The sequence below is a fragment of the Callospermophilus lateralis genome, chromosome 17 (genome assembly GCF_048772815.1).
Source record: "Callospermophilus lateralis isolate mCalLat2 chromosome 17, mCalLat2.hap1, whole genome shotgun sequence".
NCBI classification, from domain to species: Eukaryota; Metazoa; Chordata; class Mammalia; order Rodentia; family Sciuridae; genus Callospermophilus; species Callospermophilus lateralis.
The window spans coordinates 43,207,164-43,226,517 of record NC_135321.1 but is presented as its reverse complement, the minus strand read 5'-3'; the positions used below and the strand labels follow the sequence as shown (position 1 = coordinate 43,226,517).

The following is a 19,354-nucleotide window of genomic DNA, read 5'->3' as shown; positions in this document are numbered from 1 at the left end:
TAAAGTGGGACTGCTATAAATTTGTTTTAAGTAGTAGATTCTTCATTATTTTGTTTTGAGTCACCTCTTCTAATGCTTTAAGGTGACTTAAAGCATTAGAAGAGAATCAAAGCATCAGTGTGTGACCTCTGTCTTATGAGTAAGTCTGTAATAATGCGGTCAGCAGCGGGCTCAGAGGCACCACTTGATGAGGCCTGTTGGTACTGAGGTTAGAGTGAAGAACTAATGAAGGAATAATGACTGAAGCTTAAGTACAGAGGGCATTTCCTGGGGATTAACAACCATTCAGGAGACTTGGTGGCCTCAAGAAATGCCACTGGCCAGTAACTCTGGCCAGTCATTAATTCCTGGAAAATGCCCTGGACCTCAATCATTACAGTGATTTTAATAAATACAGAAGGAAAAGTTTAATATTGGCTTTCTACTTAAACTATAAACAGCTGTTTCATACTTAAAACTGCTCAGACTTCTCAGCGTGAGTTCTTCAGAAGTTACTAAAGAGTTCCTTAAACATCTTAATGTTCATTAAAAAAAAGTTTATTCTAACAGAAATGAAAAACTAAAAATTAAATACGTGCAAAGAGGACTGAGGATGTAGCTCAGTGATAAGAGAGCTTGCCTAGTATGTGTGCAAGGTCTAGGTTCCATTCACAGTGAAATAGAGGGAAAGAGAAAGATGCAAACAGAACAACTTTTGGAGTGTTTTAACAAAATGACACTTAAGGCTAAGTCTTAGCCTTAGACAACACTAAGATCTTGTTTGAGAGTCATAATCATAAACAACACATGACCCTCAAATGTGAATATAACTTGGGAGTTACCTGACAATAATTCAAGAATAATAAAAGCATCAGTATATAATTTTATGAAACTGATTTATCTCAGGTAAATGAAAGACTGTAGCAGGGGGATCGAACTCCTTATAACAAAACAAAACCAACAATGACCATGACAATCAAAAAGACCCTAATCTTTTGTGGATTGTTAAGTCACAATTCTCTATGACACCAGTGTCAAGAGACCAGCAGACAGATGCAAGAAGACAACTCATTTCATTGTTATTCCAAGTATGTATATGCTTCAAGAAACTTTCTTAGACTTTTAATTACTAAGGTGCAATTCTAACCCAGGGTTTAAGGATTTCTAATTTAACAGGAAATAATGTGAACAGTGAACATTTATTTTTGCTTCCAATGAAAATGCAAACGCAAACTCCTATCCTTAAAAACTCTCTAAAACAACCTACCTGTCAGAAATGGAATACTTATACCAGCAGTACAGAAAAGACACACAGCCTACAGGTCTTGTGTATTTTTAGAGAACTGTGCTGTTTATATTGCCATTCACAGCCCCTTTCTCAGTTGGCCTTGAGGCTTGCCAATTAGCTAGTAAACCTCTCAAAGGGTCAGTTTGTCCAGAACTGGAATTTCCACTTTGGAAAAAGCACAGAGGTAGGTACCTGACATCTGTCCCTGAAAGGCCTGAACTACACTTCCAACTTTAGGGCCAAAATTCCTACTTCTGCTCAGTGTCAAGGAGGCTGAAGTGGTAAAACCTCTTATGACTACTGTTGCCTGCAGAACTGGATCCCCAGAACCTCTTGTTTCTGGCTCCTAGAGAAGAGTATCCCAAAAAATGAGTGTAACTTGAATTACACTCATGAATACATTACTCTAGGTAAAATAATAAGGGAAGAAGCATCTAACACTTCAGGCCCCAATCCCAGTCTGGACTTTGGTACTTGGTACTGTTGAAGATTAAGTAACTTTAGGGTGGATGTAGTTCCACATCTTTGATAAGGACCTTTGAAGCCCAGAGAGATGAACTGATTTTGATTTGCCCAAGTAGGTTCCGTGTCTAGGCTAGCTTGCTTGCTCTAGTGCTCCGGTGCCACTCTATCTTCCTCCTACCTCAGATGTTGAGCTTGGGAGAGCTAGGGACAGACAGGCAGAAATGTTTCAGTGCCCCACAGCAAGCCAGCTGGGAACCTCCTATACACTTCTGTGTAGTCTGACTGTTAGCACAGAGACCGAATTCCCATCTGAATAATAACCTTAACAAGTGATTAATGAGTGAATTTAGTTTATGGAAACTACACCCCCAAAGGTCACTTTACATTGGATTGGACTGTACGCTACAATATAAAGGGGGCACTCAACTACTTTTCTCTCCAGTCTCCACCCCTTTTCTTAAAAAAAAAAAAAACAGGAAATGGGATTGGCATGTTTTCTTTTTAATAATTTATAACTTTTTCTGTCTTCCTAAGTTACGGTGAGTATGTAATGGAGTATTTTAACACTTTATTCAAATGTTTTAAGTAGCTTTTCCATATATATATATATGGAATATATATATATATATTCCTCCCCGCACTTAAGAGCCAGCTAATCCTTTTGTTCTAGGAACTTTGAAGTTTCTAGCATTACTGCGAAGCAGTGATTTGTTAGGTAGCACATCCCCGCCCAAATCTTTTACGGTTAGGTGTAAACATCCCCCCTGCCCAGAAAAGCACCAAGAGAGTTAAACTTCAAAAAGTGAAGTCAGATTCGATGCAGTATAGTGGCTACTTTAAAAAACTTCCCCCCTACCCAGATCTACGTTTAGCACAAAAGTTAGTCCCGAAGTGGTACCAGAGAAATATTTCATGCATAGAGGTTGGTTTGGTTACCTGGGTGGGGGAAACAATAGCAGGTGAAACTATTGTGGGAGAATTGGTGCTTCTGTGCCCATTGGCTTCTGGAAGAAGAGGCAGGGGGTCGTGTTTCACGGAAACCACCACCACCGCATCCACAGGCTCCGAGGGGCGAATACAAAGTCTTTTGGGGGAAGAAGGGCCGCAGATTTCCCCGGACCCGAACACTGACTCGTAAAGGGCGCGCTTGGGCGCTGCCTCGGACTTCACGTCGGGCCCGACCTGGCTGTCTTTGGGAAGCATATAAGTGTTCCCCAGCGAGGGCGGCTGGGGGCGGTGGTGGTGAGAGGGATGGGTGGGGGGATGGTGGGAGTGGTGGCGAGTCGCCCCGTTCAAAGCCTCAGCGTAGCAGCCCTGCGGGGCCGGAGAGCCCAGTTTGGTGCCAATACCCGCGATGCTGTTGAGTGTGGCGATAGAGACAGCGCCGATGCAGTGGTTGGTGTAGGTCTTGGACAGCTTGGCTGCCTTTGAGAGCATCTGCATCCTGGTGCCCAACAAGTTTTTGCCGATGGCTTTGTTCTCGTACCAGGTCACATCGCCCTCACTGCAGTGGTCCCGTGGCCGTTGGAAGAATGCCTTGCACAGGGGATTGCGCTTCGACAGGTACTTGACGAAGCTGGCATAGGGGCAAAATTCGGTGCCTGTCTCGTACATGCGGGGTAAGTTCTCCTCGTCGCTGCTCTCAGCGCGCTTCTTGCTCCAGGACGACGAGCGCGACTTGTGGTAGGGCCCAAGGGACTTAAAGTAGACGAACTTGCGACCGTCCTCGTCCATGGCCAACCCGAAAGAGTCCTCCTCCAACTCCCGCTGGTTCTCGCGGCCGCGCGTGCAGAAGTACATGCACGTCTCGAACCACACCTTGTTGAGCAGCCCAAAGGGTGTGTTGGTGCTGAAGACGCTGGAGGTGTAGAGCTTGCGCAGGTCAGCGCGCGTGATAGCTTGCTTCTGTACCACCGGCCCGGCGCCCTGCTCCTCAAGCTTGCGGATGACCGCGGCCAGCGTCAGGTTGGCGCTGCGCAGCTCAGGGTCCTTGGTGAGGTCGAGCGTGCGGCAGTACGGGGGCTCGTTGAGGTAGCGGTTGAGGGAGCTGCGGATGCTGATGAGCGACGACTTGCTGTAGAGCTGGCCGCTCTTAGAGCGGGCCTCGGCATAGAAGGAGCGCAGCACGCGGCACAGCGCCCCCTTGTCCATGGTCTCGAAGTCCGGGCTCTGCGCTTTCTCGCTCAGGTACTCCCGGAAGATGCGCACGGCATAGCGGGTGGCCAGCCGTGTGTTCTCGCTCAGCCGGGCCCGCTCGGGGCGCTGCAGCACGTCGGGGTCCAGCTCCGCGCCGTCCCCGGCCAGCCCACCGCGGGCCCGGGGCGCCAGCAGTCGCGGCGGCGCCTCGGGCTCCAGCGCAGCGCTCTGGTCCATATTTATCATATGGACCGGCTCCGGCTCCAGCTCCTCCCCGGCCGAGTCCTCAGGCTCCAGGGGCTCGTCCCAGTCCAGCCCCATCTCCTCCTCTTCCTCCTCCTCCTCCTCGTCCTCCTCCAGCCCCCCACCTCCGTCCTCCTCCTCCTCCTCGTCCCCCGTTATCTGCACCTCCTGGATCTCGTCCTCCTCCTCCTCTTCCTCCTCCTCCTCGCCCGCGCTGCAGTAGTGCGGGCGGCCGTGGCGGCGTCCGCGGCCCCCAGCACTGCGCTCGCCCTCGCCCCGCTCCCCATTGTTCTCGGCGGCGGCGGCGGCGGCGCTGGCGCTGCCGCCCGCGCTGGTGTTACAGTCCCCGCTGCCAGGCATTCTCGCCATATTGCCGTCTCTCTGCCAGTCCTCGGGCAGGGCGCATGCGCTATATTGGACCGCAGCGCTGAGAGCTTTTGTGTTTAATGACCTTCAGCTACCGGGAGGCAAAGCCGGGCTCTTAAAGGAGCCGCGCTCCAATTGTCATTCCGGAGCGCTGTTCTGGAGGGGCAGCGGCGCGTAGGGGATGCAGGGGAGGGGAGGTGGGGGTAAGTTAGACTGGGAGAGGGTAAGGGACGGAGGTTGGCCGGACCTTCTTCTTCCCCTACCCCGCTCCCTACTTCTAACAAAACTTTGAAGGAAAAAAAAAATAGGAAGGGGAGGGAGAGCTGTCGATGGGGGCGAAACACTCCCAACTTACCCTCTGGCTGAGAGGCGCGCGGGCCCCGGCGGGAGAGAGGGAGGGCCGGCGGGAGGGCGGGGCGGTCTCGCGTCTCTAAGTAATGCCCGAGGAGCAGTGCCCCTTCCACCGCCCCCTCATTGCCCCCCGGAACCGGGGGTTCGGGGCGGCGGCTGCGCCGGGCGGGCCGCGGGTGCTGCTGCGAGTAGCCCGTGTCTGGGGCCGCCTGGAGCGGAGTGGAGCAGGCAGGTTAATGAGCAGGGTGGAGGAGGCACTTCGAGGCCCCGCACCCTCTCAGCGCCCGCGGCCAGGGCGCAGCGGGCGAGGCTTGGGAGCGGGATGGGGCTGGCGGCGGCGGCTCCCCCACCTACTTGCTGGCGGCAAGGCGCGGGGGCCTGGGGCCAGCAGCGCGGCTCCCAGCTCCCTTTCCGACTCTTGCAAAGGAGCGAAACACGCCCCACGTCAGCCTCATCCCTTTCGACTTTTCCAACTGCCACTTTTAAGCTGTCATTAAAGACCTGGGGCGCTCCCCGTAGGTCTGGGGCAAGTCCGCGCCGGTCTAGCCAGCCTCGGGAGGGAGCGAGAAAAAAAGGCTGGGAGGGGCGGGTGGGAGGGGAGACGCAGCAAGAAGCTCTCAGGACCCCAGGGACCCCTTTCCCACTCCCCCAGACCTCGGCCCTCCCAGCCCCCGGAGCAAAATGACAACACCCTCCGGCGAGGCGCTCCACCAGGTTGGAGTTAAAGCAGCGCGGGTCCCCAAGGCCAGACACGCAGGCGGTCGGAAAAAGTGAACTTGGGTCTCGGCCGCCCCCGCCGCGCCACAATTCCGGCAATTCAGAACCCTAGTGCGCTCTCACTCGAAGTTTGCCAACCGCCATTCGTTCGCCCTCGGGGCTGAGCTGCCTCCGGCGCGCGGGGGCGGGCACCTCGGAAACTGGAAAGACAGCCAAAGACCTCGCCGGGTCCCGCTTTCCCATAGGAGACGCTGTCCCACTTCCAGCCAAACGCCTGACCCTGGCGCGCCCAAGCTCGGGGCGCGTCCTCTCGTCACCACCTCTCGCTCTCTCGACCCAGGGGCAAGCGCCCCAGTGCCGCACCGGACCTCCGTTGTTCTCTAGGGCTACGCAACTCTGGCCGCCTCCAGAGCTCGCACTGCATCCTAACTTTCCCTTTATCTGGCAACCCGAGTGTCCCCTGGCACGCTGGCCAGCTCCGAGTCCCAGGCCCAAGGAGAACCGACGGTGTCAGCCCAGGAGTGCGCCCCCCGTGTCAGGCCCGCTCTTCGGGGAGGTAGCCTTGCTAGCTCCTCGAGTGCATCCTAGAATTTGTTTCAAAGTTCGAATTCTGGGCACTTAAGCTATGTGAGACTGTCAGCTGTCCTTTGCCCCATGTCTGGCTCTCCCGACTTGTTTTAGGGAAGTTTATCATTTTACGCATCAATAAAAACCCACCCATCAACTTATCATTTAAAAAGAAAGAGAAAGGAAGGGAGACTAGGTTTCTGGGTCGCGCGGGCATCTAAGTGGGAGTTGACTACGTCTTCTGCAAAGATCATTGCTTGCTTTATGCGTGCCTTGGCCCTGGACGCCTAACAGCATCTGGGAAACAGCGCCAGGTGCGAAACAAGTTAAAGCAAGTCCCAGCCTCACGGGCCCCCTCCGGCTCCTTGGGGAAACACACACACACACACACACACACACACACACACACACACACACACTTTCTGCTTCTCTCCCTCTCATCCGCCCTGCTTTCCGCAGAGAGCCTTCCTGGGAGGCAAGGAACTCTGAGGTTGCACCCCTCGTAAATTGTTCCAGAGAGGTGGTCGGCTTTGTTCACAATGCACTACCCGTCCCACCCGCCCCCAGAAATATGTAGAAAGATAAGTTTGACAGAGCCTAGGGCGGTGGGCAGTTATGTCAGTTGCACACAAGGACCCAAGCTCAAGAGCTGGCACACGTCAGTCGCGCACTATTTCCGGAGGGCTGGCCCTTTGTCCCGGGATGCCCCCAGGTTTTCCGGCCACCCGCCACAGGAGCGGAGAATTTCGGCAGCGCTTAGAACTCAGGTGGGCGCCAGGCAAGTAACCCAGCAGGGGCCACTGCTCTGGCAGCCCTCACCGCGGAGCGCAGTGAACCGAGAGCCCGCGCTGGTTACAGGGTGGGCTCCTGGTTGGCCTCGGGGTCTAGGCCCATGCTTCGGCCCATTGCGGAGCGGTTCCCCACTTCTGCAGGGTTGGGGAGCACCCCCGCCTCAACATACACACACCAGATCCCTTCCCCGCAGGGTGAGCTGCTTTGAATTGCTTGCAGTTTGCCGGAGGCTGTGTGCTGGGTTGGACGCTCCGGGAAACAAAGCAACCAAAAACAGCTCCCAGTTGACGTCAACGTATTTCCAGAAAAGAAAATAGTTTTTTGCTCCCAGGACAAAATAACCCCCAGGGCAGGTCTCTACTGGCAAAAGCCAGGGGAAAGAGGTGGGGGAGTAGCAGAACTAAAAAACTCCAAGAGCGAATAACTTTTTAACGGAGTTGGAAAAACAGCAGTTTCAGGTACTGCCTGGACTGTTTGCAAACAAAGGGCAAGACCCGCACTTAAATTACGTACTAAAAACTCACCTTGGAAAGTATGCCTTGGTCTGATTATCGGGTGACTGTAAATCTGCTTCGTCGTACCAGCTCCTGAAACGCTACCAATATATATATATATATACATACTGGCCAGTGATACTCCATATAATGGAAAAGACTAGTTTAAGTTAGTTACTACAATAGTCACCAGGTGGGATATGCGGGGGGGGGGGGGGGGGGGGGACAAGGAAATATGTACCCTTTACCCCCTTGACCAAAAAGAAAAGTGGCTTAATTTTTTAAATGCAGTAACACAAAATTACAGTTGAGTTAATAAAGGAGTTCAAGTCCAGGTTTAATAAATGAGCCTTTAAAAACATCCTGTGTTTGCACACACATAGTTCCAAACTGAGAGAAAGAAAAGCTTTCTGCTTATTATTTTTATGTAGACACAATATTAGTTATTCATCCTATAAGGACACTGCTAATTCCTCCACTTGACGCTTAGCATCGTGAAATCCATTCAGCCCACCACTTAGAACTGACGGCTGCCCATCACTCCTTTGAAAGGACATTTGTTTCTTGTGCAAGACCTGTGGCTTCTTTATTATAAAAATAATTCCAGTATAATATGGAACACGTAATTACTACACTGTCAGAATACATAAAGATAGTGAAGCAGTTATTTGGGGAGAAAAACCTCCAAGTTTCTCCCCTTTCAAATTCTATTTGTATTGTATGTTCACACTTTATGAAAGTTTATACCATGTAGATACATATTCAAATATATTATTATTATATTTTAATTATCAATATCAATTGGGAAAGCCTTTTAAAAAAGCAATTAGGCAACCTCACCAAAAGCTATGAAAGTGTTCATATTTTTTGACCCATAAATTGATTCCAGTTTTCTGAACATAATGTCACATACATGTACAACTATATATAGCTGTTTATTTATCTGCCTGTTTCCTCTACTCAACAGTATACTTTTATAGTTTCAGGCTAGTACTTGCAACATGGTGAGAACTCCAGTCATTTATATAGAATGAATGAATGTATAGGATCTGTGTGTAGTTAAATCCTACATTTAGCAGGAAACGTTTTTGTGTGAGAAATATATAATATCATAAATCTGAGTTTCTAGAATGTAAAACCAGGACAAAAAGTAATTACAAGACAACATATTGCTTGCGAATTAAAGTGAATTTAATGATTACTTTGAATTGATATTTTCCTACATTAATTCTTTCTCTAGAGAAATATGCTATACTGTTATTGTATAAGTAGAGTGTAGGTCCAGTTTTTGTTTTTGTTTTTCCTAGTGGAACCAATGTTGAGCTTTCTGAAGATAGATCTCTGAATGGGAGGTGTTTGTGTGTTAAGAGGTGTTTAGGAGAGGATTTAAATTGGTAAATTCAAAGGATTTTGTAGGTTCTTGGGCAAAGGCCAGAAAAGCATTTAGCTAATCACTTTAAAGAAACAAATCAAAAGAGAATGCCATACTCTCTTGATTCGATTACTAAAAGATTCATAAAGTGCTTTGGAGGTTAAATATGAATTCATATTGAAGCTATTTTGACATATCTTTGTTTCAGTTTCACTATTAATTCTGTTGAATTCAATTGAAGATCATTTTGAGTAACGTTTTTTGAACTCTGATGAAAACTGAGCCCATGTAATCTAACTACAAAGTGGAAGAAAAGAAAAATAACTCCACAAGGGCAGAAACTATGTCTTATTACTGTAACTCCCATTCATTTCCAATTCAGTTACGTAGCATATTTTAGCAGGGTAGCGGGCACATAGGAAACACTCAATAAACACACAAATAAATAGTTCTGTGTAGGGAGAGAGCTAACTTCAACCAAAGGTTGTCTACCAAAGTGATCAGCTTCCTCTCTGAAACCAGACTGCATGGGCTTGAATCCTAGTTTGCCTTACCTGATGCCCTTTCTATGTTCCACTTCTCTTATTATTACATTTTCTGGGAAGTAATATAGTACCTATCTTGTAATGGGTTGTTTTGAGAATTAAATAAGTCAATAAAGCACATAACATAGTGGAATATTAGTAAGCATATAATCATTAGCTCCTATTTATTAAGGCTCTAATTTTCTCAAGCTTCATTAACATTAGCAAAAAAAAAAAAAAAAAAAAAAGGTTAGAGACACTAAAGGGTTAAGCCATGTGGCCAGGTCCACCAGGCCTTGCTGTGGCAGGCAACTCTATTCCATAGCTCATGCCTGAGCTTCTTGACCACACTCAGCCTCTAGGAACCAAAGAATGGGCGAAGAGGGAGGAAGGAAGGAAGGACAGATGGGACTGACTTCAAGGTTAAAATACCCTGGTGTGTAACTTGATTTGGGAATCTTGCAGAATAGTACTAAGTCAAGGCCTTGGACTGTGAACACAGCAGAAATGGGCTGTTATTTTGTCACCTGGTCACCTGAACACTGACATTATTTTCCTGGGCTACTGGAAATAGGAACCCATTTGTGTCTTAGGAAAAAAAAAATGACAGTGAAGAATTTAAACAGAAAGAGAAATGCCCACAAACCCAACCAGACTAGAATGAGATGGTTTCTCTTGAATTCTTGGGCTGTTCTTCATAAATCTTCTGGGGGCAAGGAGGGTATTACCTGTCTTTTCAGGTCAGAGGAAACCTACATAGTGATTGACAGGAGTAAAATATTGAGTTTCTTATTGCCATCTGCTAACTATAATTCGGAACCTTTCAATCAAATGATCACCTACTGTTTTCTTAGGCTATTTTAAAAACAAACAATATATAAGTGGAATGTAGTTTTCCATAAGTAAATCATGTGTTTGAGGATCCTAACAATGTGTTACCTCCCTTTGTTATAATAATCTGATAGTGCAACTTCATTTGGTTAATAAAGAATTCAAATGTAAAGGTTGTCCAAGTCTAACATAAAATTAGTTATGGTATTTATTTATCTTCTAGTCATTTGACTTTAAAGGGTATGTGGGATTGAAGTAGATATTAGTCCTATTATTAAAAAGCGTTTATTTCAATGCCATTGCAGTTCACGTTGCAATGGAATACTAAGGTGGAGAAGGAACCAAAGATATTTGTTAATATCATGTAAATAGCTCCCTTTTTAACAAAGAGGGAGCTATTTACAATGGTTTCAGAATATAAAATGTTCCTGAAACTACTTGCTATGTTCAAATAAAGAAGTCTATTAAATTAGTAAAATCAAAATAAAACCAACAACAATGTTTAAAAAAACCACTTTTGGTGCCCAAAACTGCCGCAGTCTCTGGCTGGGCACAAATCACGAGTCTCCACACAGCTTGTAGATTCAAACAGCAATTCTTTATTCCCGAACTCACACCGGCCGTCTACAAACACACTCTGGGGGAATCCACGTTCTCTGCCCAAATCCACTTCTCCCAAAATCCACTCTCTGCCCAAATCCTCTCCACATGGGCTTTTGTCTCCCAAAAAATACTATCTGACCCTAAGAACTCAAGAGGAACTCAGCAGCAGGATACGCCCTATTCTAAAGGGGGAACACCCTAATCTCCTATTATGCTAAACTGCCCTATTCTTGAGCAAGGTCACCTTTCAGAAGTCCTTCCACTAGACAGCATGGGAGTAAGCTGGCAAGGAGATTGTCATACCTACTTGGCTCATGGCTCCCAGCACAAAACCTCTGTTATTATTCTCCTTATTATTATTTTTTGGTCAGTATCAATTAGGATAGCCTTTTAAGAAAGAATTAAGCAACCTTTCCAAAAGCTATAAAAATTTTCATATTCTTTGACCAAGAAATCACTTCCAGAAATTCATCTTTTTAAGAAATATCTTTTTATTTGTATTTTGGTTAGCTTGGTTTAGTATGTCTAGACAACTTAGACAAATGAGTTTTGCAGTTTATGTCACAAATCGTGCTCCAGAATGATATTTCATAATATCTTGGAGACCTACCTTTGTTGACAAAAGTTTAAAGAGTAAATATTTGTTGAATGAAGAAAGATGAAGTTCAATGAGGGTAGAATCATGTTTTCTCAGTGTTCTATAGTGAGGTCAGGCACTGACAAATATCTTGATAATGATGATGAAGATAAAGGATATTAACTTAAGAGCAACACAAGATAAAATTTAAAGGTCATATTTCAGTATTGTTATGACTTTGAGAAAGTTTAAGGACCAGATTTTGAAGCTAGCAGAAATTGATATCTAGGTATATGGTGGCAATTCACAGGACGCATGCACGGAAGAGTGGGTATGTACTTGCCCTGTGGCTGTGTTTTTAAATGAACTAAAAAAGAAAAAAAAAATCCCCTTTTAAATACCCAGAAGCACTAACCCACATTTTGAACTAATTGACTTACTTTTTCTTAGAAAAGCTTAATTTAACTGATAGGGGCACATGGGTTTATCTGAATATTTAAAGAAGCCCTGGATGGGTTTGTTCTATTTCTTTAATTTGATGCTGGAGATACAGACTTTGCATGTGATGGAGGAGGGCTGCTTTGGAGAGGGGTGGGGAAGCAGGAAACACTGTGACCTAACTCTTCTACCCTATGATCCAACCAGTGGAAGATTTGCAGTCCTTCATATTCAGTCTTCCTACAGTTAGTTTGTCCTTTGATTACAAGACCCCGGGGGCAGGGGGGGTCACATGTTGTCCTTACTCCAAATAAAAACAAACTCCCCCAATGTTGATGGCATCCGTTTTACAATCTTTTCTCTCTTTATGGCTCATTCCCTTAAATTAAAAAACACAAACAAAACTGTGGTTTACCATTCTTTTCCTGACTATAAAAGCAGTCATTGGCAAAGATTTGGAAAGTACAGAAATCTGGAAGAATATATATGCCATATTTCTTTCTTGTTAACATTTAGTGAGTGCTTTATGGGGGTCTGGTCTTTGACATGAGCACTGTCAACTTTATTTTTTATGAGTACATGTGAGAATGGTTTCCATTTTCTACATGAGTAAAAACCCAGAGAGGTTAATTAACTCGCCTAACATCACCCAGCTAGTAAATTGGACCCAAGAGCACACTCATTTTCCCTACAATTGACCAGACCAGCCCTTTTGGTTCTATTTCCACTGCCTAGAGCAAACCATTTTATATTCTGGGGAATTTCTATGTGTTCAGCCCCATATGGTTTACTGTGTAAGTATTACATATTTTGAAGTCTGTAAATCCAAATATGTTATCAGTGGATGCTGTGGTTTGACTGTGTCTCCCCAATTATGTGTTGGAGGCTTAATCCCTGAAGTCATATGTTAATTGTATTTGAGAGGTGGGACTTCTGGGAGGTGATTCATTTGTGGGTTAGTGGGTTATTGAGGGAGTGGCTTCGTTATAAAAACTCTTTCTGATACACTTGCTGTCTTGTATGTGATGCACGGTACTGCCTTTGAGTCCCCAACCAAAAAAAAAAAAAAAAAAAAGCTCTCAACCAGATCAGCCCATTGACCTTGGGCTTCCCAGAAATAAATTTCTTTATAAATTACCCAGTTTGGCCAGGCATGGTGGCTGCACACTTATAATCCCAGAATACCAGCCACTTGGATGCTGAGGCAGGAGAATCACAAGTTCAAGTTCAGCCTCAGGAATTTAATGAGGACAGCGGCAACATAGCAAGATCCTATCTCAAAATAAAAAGGGCTGGGAATGTAGCTCAGTGGTAAAGCAGGCCTGAGTTCAATCCCTAGGAATGAAAAAGGAAATTACTCAGTGTGTTGAATTCAGCAACAGAAAATAGACTCAAACAGTGGGGATTTGGCCACCTCTGTCAAGCACATGCTAAGAGGCAGGCAGGAAGGAGGAATCTCAGCTGACACCAGAGAGGGTTGAGCTTGCAAAAGCCCTGCGCATCAGTCCACGCTTTCTCTTCTGCCTTTCTCCTGGTTATCTTATTTCAATCTGCCATAGAAAAACGCATGACCTTACTTCGCATCCCACCCTGGGAAGCTGAGTTGAACTGTCGGGGATTGAAGAGGAGCCCTCCTCTAGGCCCTTTTTACTGTCCATATGGTGACATATAGAATACAGCTTTTTAAGTGGATGATCACTGAGAGGCCCGGGAAAGTGCTTGCTGTGGCATCATTCCCAGTTCTGTGACATTTGGGATATTGTGAGGGCTTTTTAGACCTTAACACCAGGCTTTGGTGGCTGACAGGCATTCTCAATTCATGATTTATTTAACTTTCTTAGAACTGCTGGCTTTTAGATTCAGAGCCCAAGGCAGAGGTATGTTAACTTTACAGTGCATCAGAATTACCTGGATAACTTGTTTAAGATGCAGATTCCTGGGTACCAGTTCCAGAGATACTGATGTACTAGGTCATGGGGGGTGGCCCAGGAATGTGCATTTTTCACAAACACAGCTCAGAGAATTCTAATACTTATCTGACCACCCTGTGAGAAACACTGCCTGAAAGGTAATATAACCTATCCAATAATAACATAATTTTTTCTCTAGCATTTGGGGGCCAAGAATTTGATGGAAAATCAGATGAAAGTTATGAAACCTTTCTTAGAAGTTGCACACGCACAATTCAGTTTTGCCTACTGTTTCTGGGAGGAAGGGATTGGGGTCAAGGCTGTATCGTTTGTTTGTTTGTTTGTTTATATTAACCCAGCGGTACTTTATTACTGAGCTACATCCCTAGTCCTTGGTAGTTTTTAGTTTGAGACAGGGTCTCATTGAGTTGCCAAAGCTGGCCTAAGACTTGTGATCCTTCTGCCTTAGCCTCCCAAATTGCTTAGATTACAGGTGAGTGCCACTGTGCCCTGGCTCAGAGAGGCTGCATTCTTAAAATCTGGTTTCCAGTACCACTATAATACCCACCCTCCTTGATGGTCAAAGCATCATGAGCCAGGTGAGGTGGTGCATACCTATAATCCCAGCTACTTGGGAGGGTGAAGCAAGAGAATGGCAAGTTCAAGGTCAGCCTCGGCAACTTAATGAAACCCTGTCTCAAAATAAAAACTACCAAGGACTGGCGATGTAGCTCAGTAACAAAGTGCCCCTGGGTTTGATACCAGTACTAGGGGAAAAAAAATTAATGGCTTTTTTTCAATTCCCCATTATCTTGTTCTGATCTAATTTCCCAGTGTCCTTAGTTTCATCTCTTGCATCTCCTCAGTCCTCTGTGGGGGTGGACTCCAGAGAGGACAGTGATGGAAAGTTCAGACACAGGGAAGACATGTGGACAACATTGGCCACAAAAAGTGATCCTGAAACTTGAGCATGACTTAGAACCTCCTGGCAGCTTTGTGGACATGTGGAGTGCTGGCCCCACCCCCAGGGCGTCTGATGCAGCAAGATTTGGGTGGCGCTGAGAGGATGCTATCTCCAGATACTGCTACTGGTTCCTGGACCCACTGTGAGAACCACTGGCTTGGGAGAAGGGGGTAAACCTGCCCACTATGGTCTGAATGTGCTATGTCCCAAGCACCTGGGAGGTAGGGCCTTTAAGAAGTGATGAGGTCATTTGGAGAGATTAATGCCTTTCTTCAGGGACTGGTCGGTTACCTCAAAAATGAGTTGTTACAAAGAAAGACTGCCTTGTGTATTTTTTCCTCCCTTGTGCACATGCCTGCTTGCCCTTCCACTTTTTATTATGAATTGAAGCAGCAAGAGGCCCTTACTAAGCTCTTAGACTTTCCAGCCTTCAGAATCATGAGCCACAATAAAACTTTTTTCCTAATAAATCACTCAGTCTCAGGTACTTTGTTATAGCAACAGAAAATAAACTAAAACAGTAAAGAAAGAAGGAACTGGAGATGAGGGCATGAAGCTTAGTGAGTCTTCTTGCAGCAATTCAGCAGGACTAGGGGAAGGAATCTCTCATATCACTCCCTTGGCTGAGCCTATGGGAAAAGGAGATGATAGGAGGCCTGAATCCTGGTTGGCCTGGCCCTAAAATCCTGGCTTCCTTTCCTGGGAATTTCCCCTGGGATATTCCTCCTATCCCTCTGCTGATCTAATTTGTCTTGCTTCTTCAAGGCCAAGCTCCAAATCCTGCTTCTCCATGAAGGTAAAAGCAGTGAGTGATCTTTATGTTTCATGCTTTCTTCTAGGCCCTTGGGACATGTGCAAGTTCTTGGGGTTGCAGCTGGCTTTTCTTTCTTCTGCTCTTGGTCCTTGGGCTTTAAAAAAAGTCTTTGGGAGGCTTCACAATGCATAGTGGTTCTCAATGTTGGCCATACCTTAGCATAACCAGGAGATTTGAGGAAAAGCCAATGTCACTGAGTAACAGGGAAACAGCAGCCCTCTAAGAAAGAAAGAGAGAGAGAGAGAGAGAGAGAGAGAGAGAGAGAGAGAGAGAGAGAGAGAGAAGGAAGGAAGGAAGGAAGGAAGGAAGGAAGGAAGGAAGGAAGGAAGGAAGGAAGGAAGAAAAGAGATATGACAAAGCACTTTTTAAAAAAGTGCTTAACTTAGGTCACCTGAGTTTCCTGGGTATTCTACTTGTGTGTGCTGAACAGTCTCACTAGTTAAAAAAAAAAAAAAAAAAAATGTGCATCTACTCCAGGTTCCATCCCAGCAAGCAGCAAGAGGCCCTTACTAAGGCTCCTGCAGCAGGTTGGAGGCCTCTGAGAGCCTCTGAGAGTCTCTTATTTGCTCTCTGTTATCAAATTCCTTCCTTTCTTTCTTCTTCAAGCCTCTCCTCACTACAATGGTTCTGGTAGCACATTAGAATCACTTGGAGAATTTGCCCAAAATATTCATGAGATCATTTCCATAAGGACCCTGATTGAATTCACCTTGCAGCAGCTGGGCGTGGGTGATTTTTCTGTGCACCTACAACAAAGACCCATGACCCTGGATTAAGAAAACTGTTCACATGTTTCTATTCTGGGGTCCTGAATATAAGACCTGAGGGTTCTCTGGATGGTCTTCAGGAGGTCTGCAAACCCACAGAAGCTGTGTGCAAAAATGTTTCATATGTGTACATTGGCGTATTTTCTAGAACAATGATCCACAGCTTTCAGTAGAATCTTAAAGGAGAGCCTGTGACCCAAAATAGTTAAGCAGCATCGACACAGATGTGGAGAGACAAGCATGTGCAACCTCTGTATGGGTAGAGGAGTAAATTGGCACCATTTTTTAGAAGACATTTGGTAGCAGTGTCGGTGGGTAGAATGTGTATACTTTTCAACCCGGCAATTCATTTCTAAGAGTCTGAGCTGTGCACAATGATACATGTACATGGTGCTCTTAAAGGATTGTTATAATTTTGAATCATTGGACATAATCGAATTTTAGAAGTTAATGGTAAATAAATAATGTCTCATCTACTCAACAGAACACTATCTGTAGACATAAAAAAATAGATTTGTAGATGTTGAGTGGCACATCTCTGAGGCATTTCATTAAACAAGTAAAGACCATTAATTTAAAGTATGTATCTACTGAAAAAAAAACAGGAATAAAATGATAAACCTGTATTTCACAAATGTAAATGCATGGGGTGGGTGCAGTACATGAAATAATTCACAGTGGTGACTTTCAGAAGGCCATGGTATTAAGGGACTTGAATTTTCTATACTCTTTACTTTGGTATAGTTTGAATTTTGGACCCTGAGGTGTGTTCCCTTGTTGTTTATTTATTAGTAGATAGGTGTTTGGGTGACACCTCTGAACCCTGTTTCTGTGGCCTTCACTGCTCTTCTGAGTGGCTCACGTTTCCAGGTGTCTGTTGAATATGTCCTGAGTCCACTGCTTGCAAGCCAGGCAGGTCCTCCAAACCAAGCCAGCCGGAAACCACCCCTACCCTTCACGCTAGATGCTTCTGTTACACTACCTGACACGCCAATACCTGATGCTTCTACACCTTTCAAGGCAATATTGCTGTCTTGTCCACAGCCATTGGTGATGGGGCACTTTTGTCAAGTCAAATTGTCTAGCACGTGACCAGCAGCTATAACTGATGTGACCAGAGAAAGGTCCCTGGCCAATCATTTCCTGGGCTAACCAGAAACTTGAATGCTGCAGAGCCTGTCTCTCTAGGAATTACAGTGAGAGCCAGTCAGTCAGTCAGTACAGAGAAGAAATGGGGGCAGAGCCATAGAAACACTCCAGTCCCACTCCCACGTGAGTTTCTGCTGAGGTCCCCAGGGCTGCTCTGTGTCCAGATCCACCTTTTACTCTGGCCTCCAGTGAGCCTGACCCTTCTAGAATATTCAAAATCTTCCACTTCCATTAGAGACTGTCTCCATCCTTGTGGTTAATCACTCTGACTTAAATTTCTCCAAGAAATACTAACTATGGCTTCACCCTCTGCTTAGGACTAGCTCTCATACCTCAGGCACAGGGAAAGGTACCTAAATTCACCTCAATCAATCCAAGATAAAAAATCTGGACAACACCCCACTCCAAGTTCTTTCCCCACTCCACTTCCATGGAAGCTCCACGCCCTGCCAATTCTAACTCACTGTTTGCTTCGAATCCATCTATGTGAGTTGTCTTTTCCTTCATATTAGTCAGTGGTGCGCTGCCATAACAAAGTGATACAGACTGGTCGATTTAAACAACAGAAATTTATTTTCTCACAGTTCTGGAGGCTACAAGTCCAAGATTAAGGTGCCAGCAGGGTTGGTTTCCGGTGGGGCCTCTCTTCCTGGTTGTAGATAGCTGGCTTCTTTCTGCATCCTTACGTGGCCTCTTCTCTGTGTGAGAGCGTGGAGAGAGAAAAAGAGATCTCTGGTGTCTCTCTCTCTTCTTATAAAGGCACCAGCCCTACCAGATCAGGGCCCCACCCTTATGACCTCATTTTATTGTACTTATCTCCTTAAACACCATGTGTCCAAATAGAGTCACATTGGGGGTTAGAGCTTCATTGTCCGAATTTGGTGGGGGGACACACTCTGCAAACCTGCTCCTCCTTTATTTCCCATTCTACAGGGCATTTGAGCTAAGAACCTGGCAGTCACCTCCACGGCACTCTCATATTCATGTCAAATCTGTCTTATTTACTTCATATTCTCTGGTTCCAACAGCATAGCCCTAATTCAGGCCCCTTCCACTGTTCAGAGATGCAGGGAACAGAGTAGAGGTCCAGACTGGAGGTAGCACCACCCACGGCAGAGGAGTGGCCTCCCAATGTGTACAGGCTGTGTTCTGCTCCTTACCCCTGGATGTGTGTGGGATGCCTTCATGTCCCTTAACTGGAGCTATTTATGTACATTTCTCTTCCATGAAAACCAACGAACCAGACCCAAATGCTCCCTGTCTGCTCCTCGAGGGGCCACCACTCCTCTCTACCCATCCTGCCCTCCAGTTACTAGCTGTTCTTTCCTTGACAACACTGTCCCTCGTCCTGCATACCTTGGCTCCAGACTCCCTTGGCCTGGTATCCTCCTTAGCCTCTTGCTCAACAGCTGAACCCCCAGAGATCTTTTTGGAATGGTTTCCCATGTTACCTCCTCTTAGAGAAACCTTCCCTGGCTTCAGCAGGCTGGGTGTCCCTTTCTCTACAGCAAGACGTGTAATGGTTGACTGCACAAATTGAGACACAGTCACTTGTGTGTCGTGTGATCTCAGGCAAAAATGCTACACCTCTCTGTGTCTACGTCTTTCTTTGTAGAAGGGAGGGGATTGACGTGTGAATGAAATGAGGTGATCTGGCTGAAGTGCTTAGGACAATGCCTAGCATTCTGGAAATACTCATGCATGTTAGCAACCACCTGGATCCTACCAGGACTCACGGCTCCACTCTCCGTCTTCTAGTCTCAAATCAAGTCCCCCGAGGCATGTTCTCAGACTATCTATGGAAAATCTCCCTGTGATTCCCTGGCACTTTGGGGAGACCCTCATCTTAGCAGTTGCATGCATTATAATTGCTAGTCTTCTCCTTAACCACAGTCCTTAGGATTTTATCAAAAGAGAAGGACTTATTTATTTTTGTATTCACTTTAGGTAGTATCATTATGGCACATAGAAAGTGTTCTGTAGATGTCTGTTGCCTGTATCGTGGTT

The 19,354-nt window shown here is 45.9% G+C and overlaps 1 protein-coding gene across 4 annotated transcripts in view; it reads right to left on the bottom strand.

Moving 5' to 3' along the window:
* The window catches only part of Kctd1 (potassium channel tetramerization domain containing 1), a 187,232-nt gene that overhangs the window by 92,661 nt on the left and 75,217 nt on the right, over positions 1 to 19,354 (bottom strand). The window contains exon 1 of one of the 4 annotated variants that reach the window (XM_076836665.2): positions 4,833 to 5,044. The exons of 1 other annotated variant lie outside the window; for it this stretch is intronic. Coding sequence is in view for 1 of the 3 variants with exons in the window: in XM_076836661.2 (XP_076692776.2) it covers positions 2,669 to 4,480 (1,812 nt within the window). In the remaining 2 variants the exon portion in view is untranslated. Of the gene's footprint in view, positions 1 to 2,668; positions 4,530 to 4,832; positions 5,045 to 19,354 lie in introns of those variants that run through there. 2 more of the 4 variants (XM_076836664.1, XM_076836661.2) reach the window with 2 other exon arrangements.